Source organism: Macaca mulatta, chromosome 3 (assembly GCF_049350105.2).
Source record: "Macaca mulatta isolate MMU2019108-1 chromosome 3, T2T-MMU8v2.0, whole genome shotgun sequence".
Taxonomy (NCBI): domain Eukaryota; kingdom Metazoa; phylum Chordata; class Mammalia; order Primates; family Cercopithecidae; genus Macaca; species Macaca mulatta.
The window spans coordinates 188,928,923-188,952,475 of NC_133408.1; the positions used below are offsets into that span (position 1 = coordinate 188,928,923).

The 23,553-nt window shown below is 48.4% G+C and overlaps 1 protein-coding gene across 1 annotated transcript; it reads right to left on the minus strand.

Moving 5' to 3' along the window:
• Positions 1-567: 567 nt before the first annotated feature.
• ZNF425 (zinc finger protein 425) lies at positions 568-23,289 on the minus strand. Its single transcript, XM_015135224.3, has 4 exons — positions 21,658-23,289; positions 13,188-13,314; positions 7,950-8,108; positions 568-3,372 (listed from the first exon to the last, which is right to left on the minus strand). The coding sequence occupies exons 1-4, from the start codon at positions 22,705-22,707 to the stop codon at positions 1,418-1,420; spliced, it is 3,291 nt and encodes a 1,096-aa protein (XP_014990710.3). The 5' UTR covers positions 22,708-23,289; the 3' UTR covers positions 568-1,417.
• Positions 23,290-23,553: the final 264 nt, after the last annotated feature.

The window sequence follows — 23,553 nt, forward strand, 5'->3', positions numbered from 1 at the left end:
CAGCACTTTGGGAGGCCGAGGTGGGCGGATCATGATATCAGGAGATGGAGACCATCCTGGCTAACGTGGTGAAACCCCGCCTCTATTAAAAATACAAAACATTAGCCAGACGTGGTGGCAGACGCCTGTAGTCCCTGACACTCGGGAGGCTGAGGCAAGAGAATCGCTTGAACCCAGAAGGCAGAGTTTGCAGTGAGCCAGATGGCACCCCTGCACTCCAGCCTTGGTGACAGAGCAAGAATCCATCTCAAGGAAAAAAAACAAGAGTAATGTCAAAGATTGACAGTCTGGGAGACAGATGAGGGTTTGCCAGAATAGCCTGGAAAATTATCTTATAATGTTAGATTGGGCCACAGGGCAAAAAAAATAGAGTGATACCACAGACTGACAGTATTTTTTCCTTTGGTATTTTCCTCAGAGACCCTGTTAAGTACAGTTCTTTGAGAACTGACGTAACACTGTCAAAAATGTAGGGGGGTTAGATAAATAACACTGCCTGTTACTCACAATGGTGGATTTTTAGGTGATTTAAGTAAAATTCAGAAGGAAAGAACACATGGGTAATCGTTTTAACAAACGAGATAGTGGAAGACATTTATTTTTAGCATTATGGAAACATTCCAAGAAGCAGATGCCCTCTCACCATCTGAGAGAAAATGAAAATCCACTATGAGAGAAAACTGAAGGCTTTAATACAGATTTAAGTAAAATGGCGTGGTAATGGAAAAGCTGACTGAGGAGTATGTTCCTGCCTGTAACATTTCTTCACTCAGGCTGTGGTTTCTGAATTTAATGAAGGGATTAGTGGATGACACTGAAGAGATCTGTTGGACTAGCAGATCAGTATAAATGTTTCCTCCATGACTGGCAGGTCTTTCCGATGAGCATTATTGAGGGAGATGTCTCTTTGACTGTCTTTGACCGGATTATTTGCAACTTTTGTCAAGGAGCTATCGGGGGGTTCTGCAGACCACACATCCAGCCAGTGTGTCTATAGCCAGTATTTTGTGATTTTTTTTTTTTTTTTTTTTTTTTTGTGAGACAAGGTCTTGCTGTGTCACCCAGGCTACAGTGCAGTGGTGTGAGCATGGCTCACTGCAGCCTCTACCTCCTGGGCTCAAGCGATCCTCCTGCCTTAGCCTCCCAAAGTAGCTGGGACCACAAGCATGCACCATAACACCTGGCTGACTTTCGTATTTTTTGTAGAGAGGGAATCTTGCAATGTTGCCCAGGCTGGTCTCAAACTCCTGGGCTCAAGCGATCCTCCCCCCTGGGCCTCCCAAAGTGCTGGGATTACAGGCGGAAGCCACTGTGCCCCATCTTACCCTGTGAATCCTTCAACCTGCCTCAACTCAAGCCAACAGAGCTGCTGGCACCACCTGAAAGCTGTGGTTGCCTGACTACCGCATGGCCTGACCTAGAGGCTGGAGGGCTTCTCCTTGGCATGCACCGCAATGTGGGTCTTGAGCGCCCCCACGTACGTGAAGCTCCTTCCACACTCATCACAAGAAAAAGGCCTCTCCCCACTGTGAAGGCACAGATGGGCCTTCAGGCTTCTCTTCTGGAGGAAGCCTTTGCCACACTCAGGACACTGGAAGGGCCTCTCTCCACTGTGCGTATACAAGTGGACCTTCAAGCTGCCCCTGATGCAGTAGCTCTTGTCACACTCCGGACACTGGAAGGGCTTCTCACCGCTGTGGACTCGAATGTGTTCTGTGAGCCGGTACTGTTGAGTGAAACTTTTGCCACACATCACACAAGAGAACGGCTTTTGACCACTGTGCTGCAGCAGGTGGCTTTTCAGATTTCCCTTGAGGCGGAAAGTCTTCTGGCATTCAGGACACTGGTAGGGCTTCTCGCCGCTGTGCAGCCTCTGGTGCTCGGTGAGCTGAGACTGATGCGTGTAGGTCTTGCCGCACTCACTGCACGCGAAGGGCTTCTCGTCCCTGTGCATCCGCTGGTGGAACTTCATGGAGGCCTTCCAGGAGAAGCTCTTGTCGCACTCGGGACACTGGAAGGGCTCCTCGCCGCTATGAAGCCTCGTGTGCTCTGTGAGATGCGCGCGCCGGCGGAAACTGCGGCCGCACTCGGCGCAGGAGAACGGCTTTTCCGTGTTGTGGACCTTCAGGTGCTGCGTGAGCCGCGACTGCTGAGAAAAGGTCTTTTTGCACTCACCACAGGGAAACTCCTTCTGCCTGTCGTGGACTCTGGTGTGGCAGGCGAGCTTGGAGGGCCGCGTGAAGCGCTTGCCGCACTCGGCGCAGGGGAAGGGCTTCTGCTCGCTGTGCAGGCGCTGGTGGGCGCGCATGGCGTTCCTCCAGAAGAAGCCCCTGCTGCACTCCGGGCACTGGAAAGGCCTCTTCCCGCTGTGCTGCAGCCCGTGGGCTTTCAGGCTTCTCTTGAGGCGGAAACTTTTGTTACACTCGGGACACGAAAAGGGCTTCTCTCCCGTGTGAACTCTGATGTGCTCGTCCAGCTTAATCTTGTAGATGAATTTCCTGCCGCATTCATCACAAGAAAACGGCTTTTCCTCGCTGTGCGTCCTCTGGTGGGTCTTCAGGGCAGCCTTCCGGGAGAAGCTCCGGCCACACTCGGGACAGTGGAAGGGCCTCTTCCCGCTGTGCTGGGACAGATGGACCTTCATGCCCCTCTTCAGGCGGAAGCACCGGTCACACTGCGGACACTGGAAGGGCTTCTCTCCGCTGTGCAGCCGCAGGTGCTCCGTGAGCTCGCACTGCTGCACGAAGGCCCGGCCGCACTCCCCGCAGCAGAACGGCCGCTCCCCGCGGTGCAGACACAGGTGCTTCTTCAGGTTGGCCCTGTACCGGAAGGTCTTGTCGCACTCAGGGCACGGGTAGGGCCGCTGGCCGGTGTGGACAACCTGATGAGTGACGAGGCTGCCCTTCAGGAAGTAGCTCTTCTCACACTCACTGCACTGGAACCGCTTCTTCTGACACAGGAGCCTCTGCGTCCGCCTGAGTTCGGACTTCCCTCTGGACGTGTTTCTGTACTTAGGATATCTGCGGAGCTGGCTCTTGGAGTGGCTCCGTTTGTGCTTTAGCAAATCCCTCCTTACTTGGAAGACTTTCCTACAGACATAGCAGGAGTAGCATCTTGGCCCTGTGGGAATTTCTAAGCGCCCTGGGGTCTCCCGAGGCTTGTGCCGCAGGTCTTTCTTGTCTGGATCAGATGCTGTGATGCTGACTTTTTTATTTGGAATCTCTGTTTCTTGGAGACTTGGAGACTGGAAGGTGTCTCTTCGAGCTGATAAAATCTTTCTCTCCTTCCCTGGTAAGGCAGCACCCAAGTCCTGTTTTTGAGGACCATTTAAACGGCAATCCTCTTCTTTTGTCCTGAGAGTTCCTTCGTGATCTGGAGCGGAAAGAAGTATCACTCTCATCAGTGATATGTCTACCCTATAATTGGGTTTAAGGGCTGCCTTTTAAACTTTTTTTTATTATTTTATTTTATTATTATTTGTGATAGAGTGTCGCTCTGTTGCCCAGGCTGGAGTGCAGTGGCGCGATCTTGGCTCACTGCAACCTCCACCTCCCGGGTTCAAGCAGTTCTCCTGCCTCAGCCTTCCGAGTAGCTGGAATTATAAGCGTGTGCCGCCATGCACGGCTAATTTTTTTTTTTTTTTTTTGAGACGGAGTCTCGCTCTGTCGCCCGGGCTGCAGTGCAGTGACGCGATCTCAGCTCACTGAAAGCTCCGCCTCCCGGGTTCACGCCATTCTCCTGCCTCAGCCTCCCAAGTGGCTGGAACTACAGGTGCCCGCCACAGCGCCTGGCTAATTTTTTGTATTTTTAGTAGAGATGGGGTTTCACCGTGTTAGCCAGGCTGGTCTCGATCTCTTGACCTCGTGATCCACTCGCCTCAGCCTCCCAAAGTGCTGGGATTACAGGCATGAGCCACGGCACCGGCCTAGTCTTCTCTGTTTTCTAAATGTGATGGATTTGTTCCTACCTTTGAGCTTCAGTTTATGTATGACCCCTACTGATTCTTTTTTTCTAACCAAATCTGCCCATTTTTTGCTATTTATATCCTAATTCCTTTTAGAGTCCTCCTGGGATATTGCTGTCTTTCCCCTGCTCCTCTCCTCTAAATCTCTATAGCACTGAAGTAGGGATTACTTACTATTTTATTAACTCATATGCAACTTTTTTTTTTTTTTTTTTTTGAGACGGAGTCTCACTCTATCGCCCAGGCTGGAGTGCAGTGGCGCGATCTTGGCTCACTGCAAGCTCCGCCTCCCAGGTTCACACCATTCTCCTGCCTCAGCCTCCCGAGTAGCTGGGACTACAGGCACCTGTCACCATGCCCGGCTAATTTTTTTTGTATTTTAGTAGAGACGGGGTCTCACCGTGTTAGCCAGGATGGTCTTGATCTCCTGACCTCGTGATCTGCCCATCTTGGCCTCCCAAAGTGCTGGGATTACAGGCCTGAGCCACTGCGTCCGGCCGCAATCTCATTTTATAGTTGACTAATTCAACTATGTATAGTTCAATATAATTGGCTAACTTAATTGCCATGTCAGTAAGATGATCAACATCTAGAGTATAACAATTGTTTTATTCATATGTATACATACACATACATTATATAAAGATTTTGCCCTCGCCTAAAGTAATATTAACGTACTCCTATGACTGTGGTAGGCATTCAATATTGGTTAGATGAATGAATGGACGGTGGCAGTGAAATGAAACTCTTGAGAATTCTTTATTTACTTTTTTTTTTTTGAGACGGAGTCTCACTCTGTCACCCAGGCTGGAGTGCAATGGCACCATCGTGGCTCACTGCAACCTCCGCCTCCAGGGCTCAACCAATTCTCCTGCCTCAGCCTCCTGAGTAGCTGGAATAACGTGCCTGCCACCACGCATAACTAATTTTTGTATTTTCAGTAGAAATGGGTTTCACAATGTTGTCCAGGCTGGTCTCAAACTCCTGACCTCATGTGATCTGCCCTCAGCCTCCCAAAGTTCTGGGATTATAAGTGTGAGTCACCGTGCCTGAACAGAGAATTCTTTTATCCTGTTGTTGGGGCTTGGACACACTTCCTGGGCTCAAAGTCTCCTTCTTCAGAGGACTCCTTGACTCCCAAGAACTTAGAAAAGCATTCACGCAGCTGGGCCCAGTGGCTCATGTCTGTAATCCCAGCACTTTGGGAGGCCGAGGTGGATGGATCACCTGAGGTCAGAAATTCAAGACCAGCCTGGCCAACATGGTGAAACCCTGCCTCTACTAAAAATGTAAAAACCAGCCAGGCGTGGTTGTGGGCGCCTGTAATCCCAGCTACTCACGAGGCTGAGGCAGGAAAATTGCTTGAACCCAGGAGATGGAGGTTGCAGTGAGCCCACACGGTGCCACTGCACTCCAGCCTGGGTGACAGCGTGAGACTCCGTCTCAAAAAAAAAAAAAAAAAAAAAAAAAGGAAAGCATTCACGCACTATAAAAAGTGAAATACTGGCTGGATGCAGTGGCTCACGCCTGTAATCCCAGCACTTTGGGAGGCTGAGGCGGGTGGATCACGAGATCAGGAGATCAAGACCATCCTGGCTAACACGGTGAAATCCCGTCTCTACCAAAAATACAAAAAAATTAGCCGGGCGTGGTGGCACATGCCTGTAGTCCCAGCTACTTGGGAGGCTGAGGCAGGAGAATTGCTTGAACCCAGGTGGCAGAAGTTGCAGTGAGCCGAGATTGTGCCACTGCACTCCAGCCTGGGCGACAGAGCGAGACTCCATCAAAAAAAAAAAAAGGCCGGGCGCGGTGGCTCAAGCCTGTAATCCCAGCACTTTGGGAGGCCAAGACGGGCGGATCACGAGGTCAGCAGTTCGAGACCATCCTGGCTAACACGGTGAAACCCTGTCTCTACTAAAAAATACAAAAAACTAGCCGGGCGAGGTGGCGGGTGCCTGTAGTCCCGGCTACTCGGGAGGCTGAGGCAGGAGAATGGCGTAAAAACCCGGGAGGCAGAGCTTGCAGTGAGCTGAGATCCGGCCACTGCACTCCAGCCTGGGCGACACAGCGAGACTCCGTCTCAAAAAAAAAAAAAAAAAAAGTGAAATATTCCCTTATGTTACAAGGAATTCAAAAGGAGTTTTTTTTTTTGTTTGTTTTTGTTTTTGTTTTTTGAGATGGAGTCTCACTCTGCCGCCCAGGCTGGAGGTGCAGTGGTGCAATCTTGGCTCACTGCAAACTCTGCCTCCCGGGTTAATGCCATTCTCCTGCCTCAGCCTCCCGAGTAGCTGGGACTACAGGAGCCTGCCACCAAGCCTGGCTAATTTTTTGTATTTTTTTAGTAGAGACAGGGTTTCACCATGTTAGCCAGGATGGTCTCGATCTCCTGACCTCGTGATCCGCCCACCTCGGCCTCCCAAAGTGCTGGGATTACAGGCGTGAGCCACTGCACCTGGCCTCAAAAGGAGTTTTAACCCAAGTTTTAAAGTTCTGTACAATAAAAAAATATTTTGTAGAAAATTAGAGGGTTTTTCATTTCTGTATATTCAAATGGACATGGCAGTGTGACAAGGAGGTGGTTTTTCCTCTCAGGGTTTTGACAAATGGATCCCTTGCTCTTTTCTTTTTTTTTTTCGAGACAGAGTCTCACTCTGTCACCCAGGCTGGAGTGCAGTGGTGCAATCTGGGCTCACTGCAAACTCCGCCTCCTGCATTCCAGCAATTCTCCTGCCTCAGCCTCCCAAGTAGCTGGGATTACAGGCATGCGCCACCACCCCCAGCTAATTTTTGTATTTTTAGTAGAGAGGGGGTTTCACCATGTTGGCCGGACTGATCTCGAACCCCTGACCTCAGGTGATCCACCTGCTTTGACCTCCCAAGGTGCCAGGATTACAAGCATGAGCCATCACACCCGGCCATCCCTTACTTTTACAGGAATTCTCATCTTCTTCCCAGGATTTGTTTTTTTTTTTAATAACATATATCACCATACCAGGCATGGTGGCTCACGTCTATAATCCCAGCACTTTGGAAGAGCAAATGGGTGGATCACTTGAGGTCGGGAGTTCAAGATCAGCCTGGCCAATATAGTGAAACACCATCTCTACTAAAAGTATCAAAAAATTAGCTGGGTATCGGGCGCGGTGGCTCACGTCTGTAATCCCAGCACTTTGGGAGGCCGAATTGGATGGATCACAAGGTCAGGAGTTCGAGACCAGCCTGGCCAATATGGTGAAACTCCTTCTCTACTTAAAACACAAAAAAATTAGCCAGGTGTGGTGGCAGACACCTGTAGTCCCAGCTAGTCTGGAAGCTAAGGCAGGAGAATCCCTGGAACCCGGGAGGCAGAGGTTGCAGTGAACTGAGATTGCACTGTTGGGCTCTACCCTGAGTGACAGAGCAAGACTCTGTCTAAAAAAAAAAAAAAAAAAAAATTATATATATGTGTATATAAAACTTCTTTCTGTATGAAAGTAATACGTAATAAAGTCTCACATTTGCTACCCTCTTTTTTCTTTTTTTTCTTTTTTCTTTTTTTTTTTTTTTTTGAGATGGAGGCTCGCTCTGTCACCCAGCCTGTAGTACAATGGCACGACCTTGGCTCACCACAACCTCCTCCTCCCAGGTTCAAGCGATTCTCCTGCCTCAGCCCCCAGAGTAGCTGGGATTACAGATGCCCACCACCACACCCGGCTAATTTTTTTGTATTTTTGGTAGAGATGGGGTTTTACCATGTTGGCCAAGCTGGTCTGGAACTCCTGACCTCAGGTGATCCATCCTCTCAGCCTCCCAAAGTGCTGAGATTACAGGCGTGAGCCACCGTGCCTGGCCACATTTGCTACCCTCTTGAGTGAAGAAAACTAACACTTTCCATCAAAACAACTTTTCTTATTGACTAGATCTAGCCAGGTATCCGAAAAGAAAGATTCAAGAAACAAGGCTAGGAAAATTAAATAATTCATGACTTTAAATCCATCTTACTCACCAAAACATGGCAACTTTCCAGTATCCTTCATGTCCAACTGTTCATCAGTAGGAGGGCTAGTTGTCCTTCTTGTTTTATCTAAGCATCCCTGTTCTCTGATGAATAGCATTCTCCCTTGTTCCATCCATGTGATCAAATCTGGCTTGGAAAAAGCATACCCTGCAAATAGAGTCCACACAGACTTTAAGTTTACTGCATACTTAAATAATTTTTTTGGCCAGGCGTGGTGGCTCATGCCTGTAATCCCAGCACTTTGGGAGGCCAAGGCAGGCAGATCTCTTGAGGTCAGGAGTTAGAGACCAGCCTGGCCAACATGGCAAACTACGTCTCTACTAAAAATACAAAAATTAGCTGGGTGTGGTAGCACATGCCTGTAAAACCAGCTACTCGGGAGACTGAAGTGCGAGAATCACCTGAACCTGGGAGATGGAGGCTGCAGTGAGTAGAGATCGTGCCTCTGCACCACAGCCTGGGCAACAGACCGAGATTCCGTCTCAAAAAAAATTATTTTAAAAAATTATTATTTTTTTATTTTTTATTTTTTTATTTTTTTTGAGACGGAGTCTTGCTCTGTCATCCAGGCTGGAGTGCAGTGGCCAGATCTCAGCTCACTGCAAGCTCCGCCTCCCGGGTCTACGCCATTCTCCTGCCTCAGCCTCTGGAGTAGCTGGGACTACAGGCGCCCGCCACCTCGCCTGGCTAGTTTTTTGTATTTTTTTGGTAGAGACGGGGTTTCACCATGTTAGCCAGGCTGGTCTCGATCTCCTGACCTTGTGATCCGCCGGTCTCGGCCTCCCAAAGTGCTGGGATTACAGGCTTGAGCCACCGCGCCCGGCCTTTAAAAAATTATTATCATTATTATTTTGTTTTTGAGATAGGGTCTCACTCTGTCACCCATGCTGGAGTGCAGTGGCACAATCTTGGCTCATTGCAACCTCTGCCTCCCAGGGATCAACTGATCCTCCCACCTCAGCCTCCTGAGTGAGTAGCTGGGACTATAGGCAAGTGCCACCATGTCCTGCTAATTTTTTATTTTTATAGAGATAGAGTTTTGCCATGTTGCCCAGGCTGGTCTCAAACTCCTGGGCACAAGCGGTCTGCCTGCCTCAGCCTCCCAAAGTGCTGGGATTACAGGGGTGAGCCACCGTACACAGCCCTGTGACCCTTTTTTTTTTTTTTTGAGACGGAGTATCACTCTGTCTGTCGCCCAGGCTGGAATGCAGTGGTGGGATCTCGGCTCACTGCAGCCTCCACCTCCCAGGTTCAACCAATTCTCCTGCCTCAGCCTCCCGAGTAGCTGGGATTACAGGTGCACGCCACCATGCCTGGCTAATTTTCATAATTTTAGTAGACAGGGTTTCACCATGTTGGCCAGGATGGTCTCAAACTCCTGACCTCAAGTGATCCGCCCACCTCAGCCTCCCAAAGTGCTAGAATTACAGGCATGAGCCACCATGCCTGGCCTCTGTCTCTCTCTTTTACCATTACCCACAATAAAAATCATTTTCATAGTTGACTTTGATTCCTAGAGACATGAAATCAAAATTAAGTCAAAAAAATGAAAGCCGTTGAAATTACATGAATGACAATAGAATACAGCCTTACCAAGACTGTTTAGTTCAGGCCAGGCGCAGTGGCTCCTGCCTGTATACCCAGAGCTTTGGGAGGCTGAGGTGGGAGGACTGCTTGAGCCCAGGAGTTTGAGACCAGAATGGGCACCACAGGGAGACCCCATCCCTACAAAAATTTTTAAAATTAGCCAGGTGTGGTGGCATATGCTTGTGGTCCCAGCTACTCAGCAGGCAGAGTTGGGAGGATCACTTGAGCCCATGAGTTTGAGGCTGCAGTGAGCCGTGATTGTGCCACCACACCCAGCCTTGGAGATAGAGACTCTGTCTAAAAAAAAAAAAAAAAAAAAAAAAAAAAAGACTGTTCAGTTTAAATATCCTCTGCAATATTTTTTTGAGACAGAGTCTCACTCTGTTTCCCATACTGGAATGCAGTGGTATGATCTTGGCTCACTGAAACCTCTGCCTCCTAGGTTCAAGTGATTCTCCTGTCTCAGCCTCCCGAGTAGCTGAGATTACAAGTGCGTGCCACCACGCCTGGCTAATTTTTGTATTTTTAGTAGAGTTGGGGTTCGCCATGTTGGCCAGGCTGGTCTCGAACTCCTGACCTCAGGCAATCCTACTGCCTCGGTCTCCCAAAGTGCTGGGATTACAGGTGTGAACCACTGTGCCTGGCCCAATATTTCATAAAATTAAAGGAAGCAGACAAATTAAGGATGATGAGGATTTTAAAAAGTAATCATTATGAGAACACTGTGAGTAAAAAGAAAGAAAAGAGAAGAAAAGAAAACTTATAGGGAGTTAAGGAGGGAACTTCAATCACTAAACTTTTCTGATTAGATGGCTCACATCCAATCCTCACTACTGAGGTACCAAAATTCTTTTTTTCTTTTCTTTTTTTTGAGACAGAGTCTCACTCTGTCACCCAGGCTAGAGAGCAGTGTTGTGATCTCGGCTCACTGCAACCTCCAACTCCCAGGTTCAGGCAATCCTCCCACCTCAGCCTCCTGAGTAGCTAGGATTACAGGTATGTGCCACCACGCTGGCTAATTTTTTTTTTTTTTTTTTGAGACGCAATCTTGCTCTGTTGCCCAGGCTGGAGTGCTGTGGCACGATCTCGGCTCACTGCAAGCTCCGCCTCCCGGGTTCACGCCATTCTCCTGCCTCAGCCTCCCAAGTAGCTGGGACTACAGGCACCTGCCACCACGCCTGACTAATTTTTTGTATTTTTAGTACAGATGGGGTTTCACTATGTTGGCCAGGCTGGTCTCAAACTCCTTACCTCAAGTCATCTGTCCGCCTCAGCCTCCCAAATTATTGGGATTATAGGCGTGAGCCACCACACCTGGTGAATATCGAGGTACCAACATTTTTGATCAGTGAAGTGATAGAAACAGGAGGTTGTTAAATAACAGTGATTAAGAGGTAGAGAGTAATGCAGTCTAGTGGTGTAAGCCTAAAAGAAGGGGTTTTGCCAGGTGCGGTGGCTCACGCTTGTAAACTCAGCACTTTGGGAGGCCGAGGCGGGCAGATCACCTGAGGTCAGGAGTTCAAGACCACCCTGGCCAACATGGTGAAAACCTGTCTCTACTAAAAATATAAAAATTAGCTGGGTGTGGTGGCATGTGCCTGTAATCTCAGCTACTCAGGAGGCTGAGGCAGAATAGCTTGAACCTGGGAGACTGAGGTTACAGTGAGCCGAGATCATGCCGTTGCACTACAGCCTGGGTGACAGAGCGAGACTCCGTCAAAAAAAAAAAAAAAGGGTTTTCATAGATCAGTAGAGGGTCTTCAGAGTAGGCAGCAGGAAGCCTCTTCCTCTGAGCTTTTCGTGGTGTCTGCTACAGCTCAGCCCTCACATCAAGGCTTCTTCTCCGAAGTGGGTACCACTACCATTAGCAGCACCTCAAATACTTGTGAAAAATGTAGATCCCTGGGCCTGAGCTCGAATCTGCTAAATCCTAAGATCTGGGGCCTGGATCTGGATGTTCTATACAGAAAATCATTGGCAGGTAATACCATTTGATTTTTTTTTTTTTTTTTTTTGAGACAGAGTCTGGCTCTGCCGCCCAGGCTGGAGTGCAGTGGCCGGATCTCAGCTCACTGCAAGCTCCGCCTCCCGGGTTCACGCCATTCTCCTGCCTCAGCGCCCGGCTAGTTTTTTGTATTTTTTAGCAGAGACGGGGTTTCACCGTGTTAGCCAGGATGGTCTCGATCTCCTGACCTCGTGATCCGCCCGTCTCGGCCTCCCAAAGTGCTGGGATTACAGGCTTGAGCCACCGCGCCCGGCCATTGATTTTTGAAATTTGGAAAAATCAGACTAAATTTTCCAAGTTCAAGGACCCTAATTGTGATACCTCAAAACAACACTGGATCAGCACACAGCTCTCATCTGTCCCACCCTGCTGGCTACTGGGCCTCAGTGTCCTCAGGTTAGCCTCTAAATGAGGGCCTGTCCCAGGTCTCTTTCTGTTCTGTCTACGCATTCTCCCTAGATGATCCCAAACCAGCCCCATAGTTTAAAATACCATCACTATAACGTCTTCCAATTCTGTAAATCCAGTCCTGACCTTAACATGGAATTCCAGTTTCACATACTTTATGTTTCCATGGAAATGTCTATGAGCATCTCAGATGTAATGTGGCCCAAATGTGCGACCTCCCGACCCTTCCTGCTGTTGGTGAACAAAGCCACTCGCCATCAGGATACTCAAACCAAAAATCGAGGAGTTGATTCTTTTTTCCACATCCAATCCATCAGCAAAATCTGGGATTCTGCCTCCAAAGCCTATCTGGAGACCACCTTCTTCTGTCTTAATTACTACCTACCTGGTTCAGCTGCCATGAAATCGCACCAGAACGGCCAACACTCTTGGCTAGTCTCTCTCCTTTCATTGCTATCCACTATGATTCATTCTCCACATGGCAACCCAAGTAATCATTTTAAAAGTAAATTACTCCCCTCTGTTTAAATCCCCCCATAATCTTCCCCTTGTGTTGAGAATAAAATCCAACTCCTTATCTTGTCCTATGGGGCCCTTCCTGCCTCGGCATCACTTTCTCACCAGCCCTCTGTGCATGTCCTACCACAGGCTCAGTGCGGGTCCCAACAAACTGAGCCCAGGCACTCCTATCCTGGGGCCTTTGCCCTAGTTTTTCTCTGCTTAAAATTCTCTTCCCCCTAATTTCACATGGTTGACTCTTGTCATTCATATCTCACACAACAAACAGGGAATGAGTCCTTCAGGCTAGACTGAGATCACTTATTATAGCGATACCAGCAGAAATGGTTTTAATGAGGCCAGGTTTAAGATGAGAAATTTGTCTTATTCAGGCAACACAATAAGGAAGCATGAAAATATTAAAGAAATAAAAGAATACACTTTTTTAAAAAACGGGCAATTAGATTACTAATTCTAATTGTGGGAGAAATGGGGGAGGGTTAAGGTGGGAGACAGAGAATTCAGAATATTAATAATACTGAAGGCAAATATACCACCGGATAAAAAGGAATTTCATATTTCCAGGCCATTATAGGAAAGGGAAGAGACATTATGAATGTAAACTGGGCCCAGTATCATTTTCAACCAGCCCACGGCTCATACAGGGAAGGAAGCCTGGCACTATTAGGTTGGTTCCTAAAACATGATTCCTTAGAAGCCCATCTTACCCAGGGAATCAAGGGTCTGGTAATTGGTCTTCATCTCTTGCTTATACATTTGCTTCTGCCACTTCTCCAGGATCTCCCACTCTTGTTCCGAAAAATATAAGGCCACATCATCAAATGTCACAGTTACCTGGAATCACAAATAGTATACACATACATTTTTACTTTACGGCTACTTTGTTTTTCAATGTCCATTACTTTATTGAGATACAGAAAGAAAACATGTTAATTATTTCTGGATGGTGCCATATTATATAATAAACAACAAAGGGGTCACAAATGTCTATTGAAGCCAAGTAAAATGAATGAACGGGCCGGGCGTGGTCGCTCGCTCCTGTAATCCCAGCACTTTGAGAGGCCAAAGTGAGTGGATCACCTAAGGTCAGGAGTTCAAGAGATCAGCCTGGCCAACATGGCAAAACCTCATCTCTACTAAAAATAAAAAAATTAGCTGGGCGTGGTGGCACATTCCTGTAGTCCCAGCTACTCGGGAGGCTGAGGCAGGAGAATTGTTTGAACCTGGAAGGCAGAGGTTGCAGTGAGTTGAGATCCTGCCACTGCACTCCAGCCTGTGCTACAGAGTGAGACTGTCTCAAAAATAATAAAAATAAACGAAAATGAATGAATGGGCCGGGCGCGGTGGCTCAAGCCTGTAATCCCAGCACTTTGGGAGGGCGAGACGGGTGGATCACGAGGTCAGGAGATCGAGACCATCCTGGCTAACACGGTGAAACCCCGTCTCTACTAAAAAATACAAAAAACTAGCCGGGCGAGGCGGCGGGCGCCTGTAGTCCCAGCTACTTGGGAGGCTGAGGCAGGAGAATGGCGTAAACCCGGGAGGCGGAGCTTGCAGTGAGCTGAGATCTGGCCCCTGCACTCCAGCCTGGGCAACAGAGCGAGACTCCGTCTCAAAAAAAAAAAAAAAAAAAAAAAGAAAAAAAAAAAGAAAAAAAAAAGAAAATGAATGAATGAATGAATAGCAGGTCTTTGAACACAAAGACCATCTAAAGAGGGATGCTTTACTTAGCAGCAACCAGTTATTGCTGTGGAAGACTGGGTCCAGTATTGTTGGATGTGTCAGTTTTTGAAAAATGTTTTACTTTGAAATAATTACGTAGATTCACAAGATGTTGCAAAAACAGCACAGAAGGCTTCCCTGTAAGTGTGCCTATAGTCCCAGCTACTTGGGAGGCTGAGGCAGGAGGACTGCTTAAGTTCAGGAGTTCAAAACCAGCCTGGGTTTTTTTTGTTTTTTTGTTTTTTTTTTTTGGAGATAGAGTCTCACTCTGACGCCCAGGCTGCAGTGCAGTGGCACAATCTTGGCTCACTGCAAGGTCTGACTCCCAGGTTCAACTGATTCTCCTATCCCAGCCTCCCAAGTAGCAGGGATTACAGGGTGTGCCACCATGCCTGGTTCGAGAGACCAATCTGGCCAACATGGCAAAATCTCATCTCTACTAAAAATACAAAAATTAGCAGGGCGTGGTGGCACGCCTGGATTATAGGCGTGAGCCACTGCACCTGGCCAAAAAATTATTTTTAAAAAGGTTCCACGTACCCTTCACCCAGTTTACCCTAAAGGTCATACTGTACATTATAGTACTATATCAAAACAAGGAAAAAAACTGACATTGGTACAATGTGTGCATATAATTCTGTTATTTCATCACATGTGCTCACTCATGTAACCACCACTGCAATCAAAAAACACAACTACAGTCAGCCTTTGTATTCGCAGGTTCCACATTCACAAATTCGACCAACCTTGGATCAAAACTGCTTTACAAATAAAAGCCAGGTATGGTAATCCCAGCACTTTGGTAGGCTGAGGTGGGAAGAGTGCTTGAGCTCAAGCTTGAGACCAGCCTGAGCAACATAGCAAGACCTCTTCTCTATTAAAAAATAAAATAAAAATTTAAATAATGTATTTTAAAACGCAATAATAAAATATACTACAAAATTTTTTAAATCCAGCGTAACTATTTACATAGCATTTATGTTGTATTAGGTATTATAAGCAATTGAGAGATAATTTATATACAAGAAAATGTGCACAGGGTATATGTAAATTCTACCATTTTATATAAGGCACTTGAGCGTCCATGGATTTTGGTATCTGTGAGGGGTCCTGGAACCAATTCCTTGAGGATACTGAGAGACAACTGCATCCCATCACCACAAACAGCTCCCTTGTTCCAACCCTTTATAATCACACCCACAAATCTATTATCCATCACAATTCTGCCATTTCAGGAATGTTGGCTGGGTGCAGTGGCTCACATCTGTAATCCCAGTACTTTGGGAGACCAAGGCAGGCAGGAGTTTGAGACCAGCCTGGCCAACATGGTGAAACCCCGTCTCTACTAAAAATACAAAAGTTAGCTGGGCATGGTGGCACATGCCTGTAGTACCAGCTACTCAGGAGGCTGAGGCAGGAGAATTGCTTGAACCTGGGAGGCGTAGATGGCAGTGAGCCATGATTGTGCCACTGCACTCCAGCCTGGGAGACAGAGTGACACTCTGTCTCAAAAAAACAAACAAAAAAAGTTATATAAATGGAATCACATGGTATGCGACCTTCTGAAATTGACTTTTTTCTCTCAGCATAATGTCCTTGAGATCCATCCAAGTTGTCATGTTTACCAATATAGTCATGTGCCACATGATGCTTCAGTGAGAGACCACATATAAAACAGTGGTCCTATAAGGTTATAATATTGCATGTTTACTGTACGTTTATGTTTAGATACACAAATACTTATCATTGTGTTACAACTGCCTATAGTATTCAGTACAGTAACATGCTGTACAAGTTTGTAGCCTAGGAGAAATAAGCTACACCATATACCCTAGGTGCGTAGTAAGCTATACCATCTGTTTTTGGAAGCACACTCTGTTTGCACAACCACAAAATTGCCTAACAATGTGTTTCTCACAACGCATTCTTGTCGTTGAGCAACCCATGACTGTATTTCATTTCTTTTTTATTGCTGAGTAGTATTCCATGGTATGGATGCACCAGTTTGATTAACCATTCACCTACTGAGAAATATTTTGGTTTTAACTTTTTGGATATTAACAAAAGAGCTGTTATGGACAATCATGTACAGGATTTGGGGTGGGCATGTTTTTATTTTTCTGGGATAAATGCCCAGGACTACAACTGCTGTGTCATATGATAAGTATACGTTTAGTTTTTAAAGAAAATGCCAAACTATATTCTAGCGTGGCTGGGCCATTTTACATTCCTTTTTTTTTTTTTTTTTTTGAGAGGGAGTACCGCTTTGTTGCCCAGGCTGGAGTGCAGTGGCGCGATCTCAGCTTACCACAACCCCCACCTCCTGGAATCAAGTGATTGTCCAGCCTCAGCCTCCCGAGCAGCTGGGACTGCAGGTGTGCCACCATGCGCAGCTAATTTTTGTATTTTTAGTAAAAACGGGGTTTCACTATGTTGGTCAGGCTGGTCTCGAACTCCTGACCTTGTGACCTGCCCACCTCGACCTCCCAAAGTGCTGGGATTACAGGCCTGAGCCACTGTGCCTCGTCACCATTTCACATTCTTACCAGCAATCTGTAAGACAGCATTTCTTAGCACCCTCACCAGCATTTGGCAATGTCACTACTTTTAACAGTTCTAATAGGTGTATAGTGATATCTAACTGTGGCTTTATTTTGGTTTTCCTAATGAGTAATGATGTTAAACATCTTTTTTTTTTTGAGACAGAGTCTTGCTCTGTCGCCCAGGCTAGAGTGCAGTGGTGCGATCTCAGCTCACTGCAAGCTCCGCCTCCCAGGTTCACGCCATTCTCCTGCCTCAGCCTCCCGAGTAGCTGGGGCCACAGGTGCACGCTGCCACGCCCGGCTAATTTTTTGTATTTTTAGTAGAGACGGGGTTTCACCGTGTTAGCCAGGATGGTCTCGATCTCCTGATCTTGTGATCCGCCGGCCTCGGCCTCCCAAAGTGCTGGGATTACAGGTGTGAGCCACCATGCCCGGCCAAACATCTTTTTATGTGTTTTTTCCCATGCATATATTCTCTTTGGCGAAATGTCGCTTTATATTTTTTGCCCATTTTCTAATTGGATCTTTTTTAACTGTCCAAGGAAGATTCTTAATTTTTAAAATAGAGATGGTGTCTTGCTATGTCACGCAGACTAATCTGAAACTCCGGGGCTCAAGCAGTCCTCCTACCTCAGGCTCTGAAAGTGCTGGGATTATAGGCGTGAGCCATCTTGCCTAGCTGAGCTCTTTATGTAGTCTAGATAGGAGTGCTTTGTCAGATAGGTGGTTTGCAAATTTTGACCCCAGTCCGTATCTTTTCACCCTCTTAACAGGATCCTTCAGAAAGCCAAAGTTTTCAGTTTTGATTATGTCCAATTTATCCCTTTTTTCCCTTTATTGATTGTGCTTGTGGTGCAACATCTAGGAACTTCCCACCATGCCCTAGGTTCTAAAGATTTTCTCCAGTGTCATCTTCTACAGGGTTTGTAGCTTTGTTTTACACTGAAACGTGTTTTTTGTTTGTTTTTTTTGTAGACATGTGATAGCCTACCTTGTTTTAACCTGATTCTCTCTTAGCTGAGGGAGCCAGACAGACTCCATTTTAGTTCCTTCACTTACAGCCCCTTTACCTCCCTCCCTTAAGGGCATAACTAGTGGAAACTGACTCAAAGCACGTCCAGGAATGCACTTACTGATAAGATATGAGGCAAGCTGCACCAGCAGCTCCTGGGGACGCGCTCGGTGGATGGCACCCAAAGCCCCTGCATTTATCTCTTTGTGATAGTTTAAGCCCCTGCACCTGGAACTGTTTATTTTTTGTTATAGCTTTTGTAACCAATCAATTTTTTTTAACTTTTTGCCAGTTCTGCTTCTGTAAAAATTGCTTCAGCTAAACTCCCCCCTCCCCCATTTAGACCACAGTATGAAAACAAAACTAGCCCCTTCCTCAGGGCCGAGAGAATTTTGAGCGCTGTCTCTCGGTCACTGGCTAATAAAGGACTCCATAATTTGTCTCAAAGTGTGGCGTTTCTCTATAACTCGCTTAGTTACAACAGATGGAGTCTCATTCTGTCACCCAGGCTGGAGTGCAATGGTGCAATCTCGGCTCACTATAACCTCTGCCTCCCGTGTTCAAGCAATCCTCCTGCCTCTGCCTCCTGGTGGTAGCTGGAATTGCAGGCATGTGCAACCACGCCCGGCTAATTTCAGTATTTTTAGTAGAGACAGGGTTTCACCATGTTGGCCAGGCTGGTCTTGAACTCCTGACCTCAGGTGATCCACCCACCTCGGCCTCCCAAAGTGCTGGGACTACAGGCGTGAGACACCACACCCGGCCTGGGATTTTTTTTTTTTTTTTTTTTTTTGAGACGGAGTCTTGCTCTGTCGCCCAGGCTGGAGTGCAGCGGCCGGATCTCAGCTCACTGCAAGCTCCGCCTCCCGGGTTTACGCCATTCTCCTGCCTCCTGAGTAGCTGGGACTACAGGCACCCGCCACCTCGCCCGGCAATTTTTTTTTTGTATTTTTCAGTAGAGACGGGGGTTTCACCGAGTTAGCCAGGATGGTCTCTATCTCCTGACCTCGTGATCCGCCCGTCTCAGCCTCCCAAAGTGCTGGGATTACAGGCTTGAGCCACCACGCCCAGCCATGTCATTTTCTTAAAAGACAAACTGGAAACATAGATCATTTTATGTGAACTCATGTTGGCAACTAAAATTCACAATTTTAACAGGGGTGTTTCAAACAAAATGTCTGCAAGCCATGATTGGCTCGTGGACCATTAATCTACAATCTCTAGTATGGACTGAACTAACCAGGGCTGCTCTTCCTGGGTGTTTGAGGACAGATCCGCTGTGGCAATAGGGAAGCAACAGAACATGTGTTAACTTTTGAAAATTCCATTTTCACTCCTTTCAGATTCTGTGCTATAAATATACATGACAGCCTACAAGAAAAGCACTGGACATTTTGAAAGATGGCTGAGGCTCTTCCCAAGTGTCTAGAAAATGTTGGTCAGGAGCACAATTCTCCCAATAAGGGAATCTAGGAGACCTGACATTTGACACTTAGGATTTTGGAGATAAAAGTTTTAAAGCTAAAATTCTATCATCAAAACTATCATGGCCGGGCGCGGTGGCTCAAGCCTGTAATCCCAGCACTTTGGGAGGCCGAGACGGGCGGATCACGAGGTCAGGAGATCGAGACCATCCTGGCTAACACAATGAAACCCCGTCTCCACTAAAAATACAAAAAAATTAGCCGGGCGTGGTGGCGGCGCCTGTAGTCCCAGCTACTCGGGAGGCTGAGGCAGGAGAATGGCGGGAACCCGGGAGGCGGAGCTTGCAGTGAGCCGAGATCGCGCCACTGCACTCCAGCCTGGGCGACAGAGCGAGACTCCGCCTCAAAAAAAAAAAAAAAAAAAAAAAAAAAAACAACTATCATAAGCCCTGAAAGCTGAAGTATCAGCTATTATGACAAACAAGTTCAAACTTGTTTTATTTTTATTTTTTTTGAGGCGGAGTCTCACTCTGTCCCCAGGTTGGAGTGCAGTGGCACGATCTTGGCTCACTGCAACCTCCACCTCCCAGGTTTAACAGATTCTTCTGTCTCAGCCTCCCGAGTAGTTGGGATTACAGGCGACAGGGTTTCGCCATGTTGGCCTGGTCAGTCTGGAACTCCTGACCTCAGTTGATCTGCCCGCCTCAGCCTCCCAAAGTGCTGGGATTACAAGCGTGAGCCACGGTGCCTGGCCTTGTTATTCTTATAATGCGACTTAAACCAAAATCCTCTACAGTTTTCTTGTACCTCACCCATGTGTTTTTGTTGTTGTTGTTTTGTTTTGTTTTTGAGACGGAGTTTCGCTCTTGTTGTCCAGGCTGGAGTGCAATGGCACGATGTCGGCTCACTGCAACCTCTACCTCCTGGGTTCAAGTGATTCTCCTGCCTCAGCGTTCCCAGTAGCTGGGATTACAGGCATGCACCACCATGCCTGGCTAATTTTGTATTTTTAGTAGAGACGAGCATTCTCCATGTTGGTCAGGTTGGTCTCGAACTCCCGACCTCAGGTGATCCGCCCGCCTTGGCCTCCCAAAGTGCTGGGATTACAGGCATGAGCCACGACGCCCAGCCACCCATGTGTTTTCCACCTATAAAATTCCCATTTATGACCATATTTACAATTAGCATTAAACTGCTACAGTGGAAAGGAAAATCAAAAAAAGATTTCTCCTTGCCTATCCCAAATAATACATTAGCCAAGAAACTGTTATCACATTTTCTATGAACTCAAATGTACAGTCAAAGAAGAGCTACCACAAACTTTCCCAGAGAGGAATATTCCAGGAGGTTCCCAATCATTTAAAGAGGAGAGAAAAAAAGAAAGCCTGGCTGTAGAAACACAGCTTGAAGAAATCAGAAAAAGAATCTGTACTTGCCAAGGGAGGCTGGGGAAAAGGAGTGGGAGGCAAAAGGGAAGAATCAAATATAAATAAGGAGCATTACATTCGTAAGATTATAAAATTTCATTGGGGGCACAAGAAAAACTTGCACATATAAGAAGGTTATACTTAACTGAATGTAACAGAGTTTCCTGGATTAAGCCTCAGGATATGCCTTTCAAACTCTAAAACCGGTGCTCAAATTTTCCATTACAATACTACAGCATTTACGGTAAATTCGATTTCCGCTAACCACCCAATTCATTTTAAGTTTTCTGTCCTTTCCTAGAGGGAGCAGTCTCCAATTTCTCTCAGTTCCAGTTCTCCTTCTCCTTTTTCTCATCTGCTTAACACAGATGTGCTTCTCTGAAACTACCTTCAGCAGGAGAGCACGGGCCCCAGAGACACCCCGAGGTTCAGAGTCCCGACACTGAAGGCAGGGACAGCGTTGTTGATCTGAGCCGACAACAAGCCGAGAAACAGATCTTTCCCACCCGGATTCTTTCTCCCAAACCGACTTTTATTTATTGATTAAACAGACGGGGTCTGGCTGTTGCCCAGGCTGGACGGCAGTTGCTATTCACAGGCGCGATCCCACTAACGATCAGCACGGGAGTTTTGCTCTGCTTGGCTTCCGAGCTGGGCCGGTTCCCCCTCCCTGGGGAACCTGGTGGTCCCCGCTCCCGAGGTCACCACACAGATGCAGAACTCGGAGGCACCGCGCGATGGACACAGCGCATATACAGCGCAGAGCTCCCGGGCTCAAGCACTGCTCCCGCCTCAGCCTTCCGAGTGGCCGGGGCCACAGACTCGCGCTGCCAAGCCCGGCCAGACCAGCTTTTCCCCAGGTCAATTCCAGAACAGCACACGCAGCAAGACTGCGCCTTCTCCAGCCCGGCCCGGAGCTCAGTCCGTGGGCCACTGCCAACCCCCAGACCCAGGCCCCCGCCGCCCCACTCCCTGGACGCGGACCCCACTCCAGCTGCAACAGGGACCCGAGTTTCGACAGTCCTGCATCCTCCATCGGCCCCTCTTACCGAAGCCGGCTCGGCCATGGCGGTTCCGCACGAACCGGCCCCGCCTGGCACGGCCTCCCCTCCGCTCCGCCCCAACCCGACTCCCAGGCACAGCCTGGGTTGCCCCACAACGCAGCGCCGACCGGGCGCGGTGCATGCTGGGACTCGGCGCCCGGCAATGGCTGGGGCCGCTCCGCCCCATAGCGACCCCTGCGGGCTGGAGGAGCGCCGCCACCCGGGGGGTCGGTCCTCAGAGGAGGGGCCCGGGAACCCTCCGTGCAGGCCGCAGCACGCCGATGTTTGAGGGAGCCTCGGGCTCCCGGGATCTGCAAGCGAGGGAGGCGGTCGGAGACCAGATGAGGGAGCTGACGGGAGGGGAAATGGAGGGGCAGGTGAACATGGAGAGAGCAGGAACAGAGAGAGAGAGAGAGTAGGGACAGCGACTGGGAGACGCGCTCCACAGAAACCCAGACTGAGAGGCAGCAAGAGGGGAGCGTCCGGTGCGGTTCCTTCCAAAGCCGCCCCCGAGTCAGGGATGAGCTCGAGGGCTTCGTCCGTGAGGAGGTCCCGGGAATCCAGCGAGGCCGGATAGGTGGTGGGAGGCGCGCGGTGGCCTGAGGGTGTCTGTTCCGTCGGGGGCGCGGAGGCCGTGGGGGCTCTGGGTTTGTCCCTTCGGGGACGCGGAGGAGGGGTCCGCCCACCACGTCCGATCCCCGTGGGTCCAGGGGCCTTCTGGGCTCCCCGAGCGGCCACGCTCCCTCCTTGGCAGAGAACGGCCCCGGGCAGAGACCCCATGCAGAAGCCACCCCGGTCTCGGGGCCGCCTGCGGGGACTCAGGGTCACCCAGGGATGCGGGCCGGGCACCCTCGGCCCCCGGCGGGAGACTGTGACAGAGCGAGAGGAGACAGACGGAGACCATGATACAGGGCGTGAGAAACACGGGGATGCAAAAACAAGGGAGAGGTGGGAAGGCAGTAGGGGAAACCAGGGAGAGACAGAAAGGAGAGAGAGGGCAAGGAAGAGGGTGGCGATTGTTCCCAGAAAATCAACCTCGCATTCTGTCCCAGTCATGTTTAAGGTGTCAGGCTAAATAAAGTAACAAATGAAAATGACTGGTTCTGTCAGGAAAGGCGGGACAACTCCAAGCGGTGCTAACAGGTTATAGGAGGATTCAGCGATTTTCTGATTGGCAATTGGTTATCGGAAGACCAGGTTCATAGAAAGGAGTGTCTGGGTTAAGATAAGGAGTTGTGGAGACCAAGGTTCTTAGGATGTCTCATAGTGACCGGCTTTAGATGGCAAAAATGTCCTATTTAGACCTTTAAAAGGTGCTAGATTCTCTGGCCGGGTGCCGTGGCCCAAGTCTGTAATCCCAGCACTTCGGGAGGCTTAGGCAGGAGGATTGCCTGAGCCCAGGAGTTGAAGACCAGCCTGGGCCACATGGCGAAACCCCATCTCTACAAAAAATACAAAATTTTGCCGGCACAGTGGCAAAGACGTTAATCTCAGCTATTTGGGAGGCAGACGTGGGATTACTTGACCCTGGGAAGCGAAGGTTGCAGTGAGCCTAGATTGTGCTATGACACTATAGCCTGGGTGACAGAGGAAGACAGAGGGAGACTCTCTCAAAAAAATTAAATAAATAAATAAAATAAAAAATATATAGTTTGTTTTTTGGGTTTTTTTCGAGACGGACTCTTGCTCTGTTGCCCCGGCTGGAGTGCAGTGGTGTGATTTCGGCTCACTGCAACCTCTGCCTCCCAGGTTCAAGCGATTCTCCTGCCTCAGCCTCCCAAGTAGTTGGAATTACAGGCATGTGCCACCACGCCGGGCTAATTTTTGTATTCTTAGTAGAGATGGGATTCTGGGATTCACCATGTTGGCCAGGCTGGTCTTAAACTCTTGACGTCATGATCC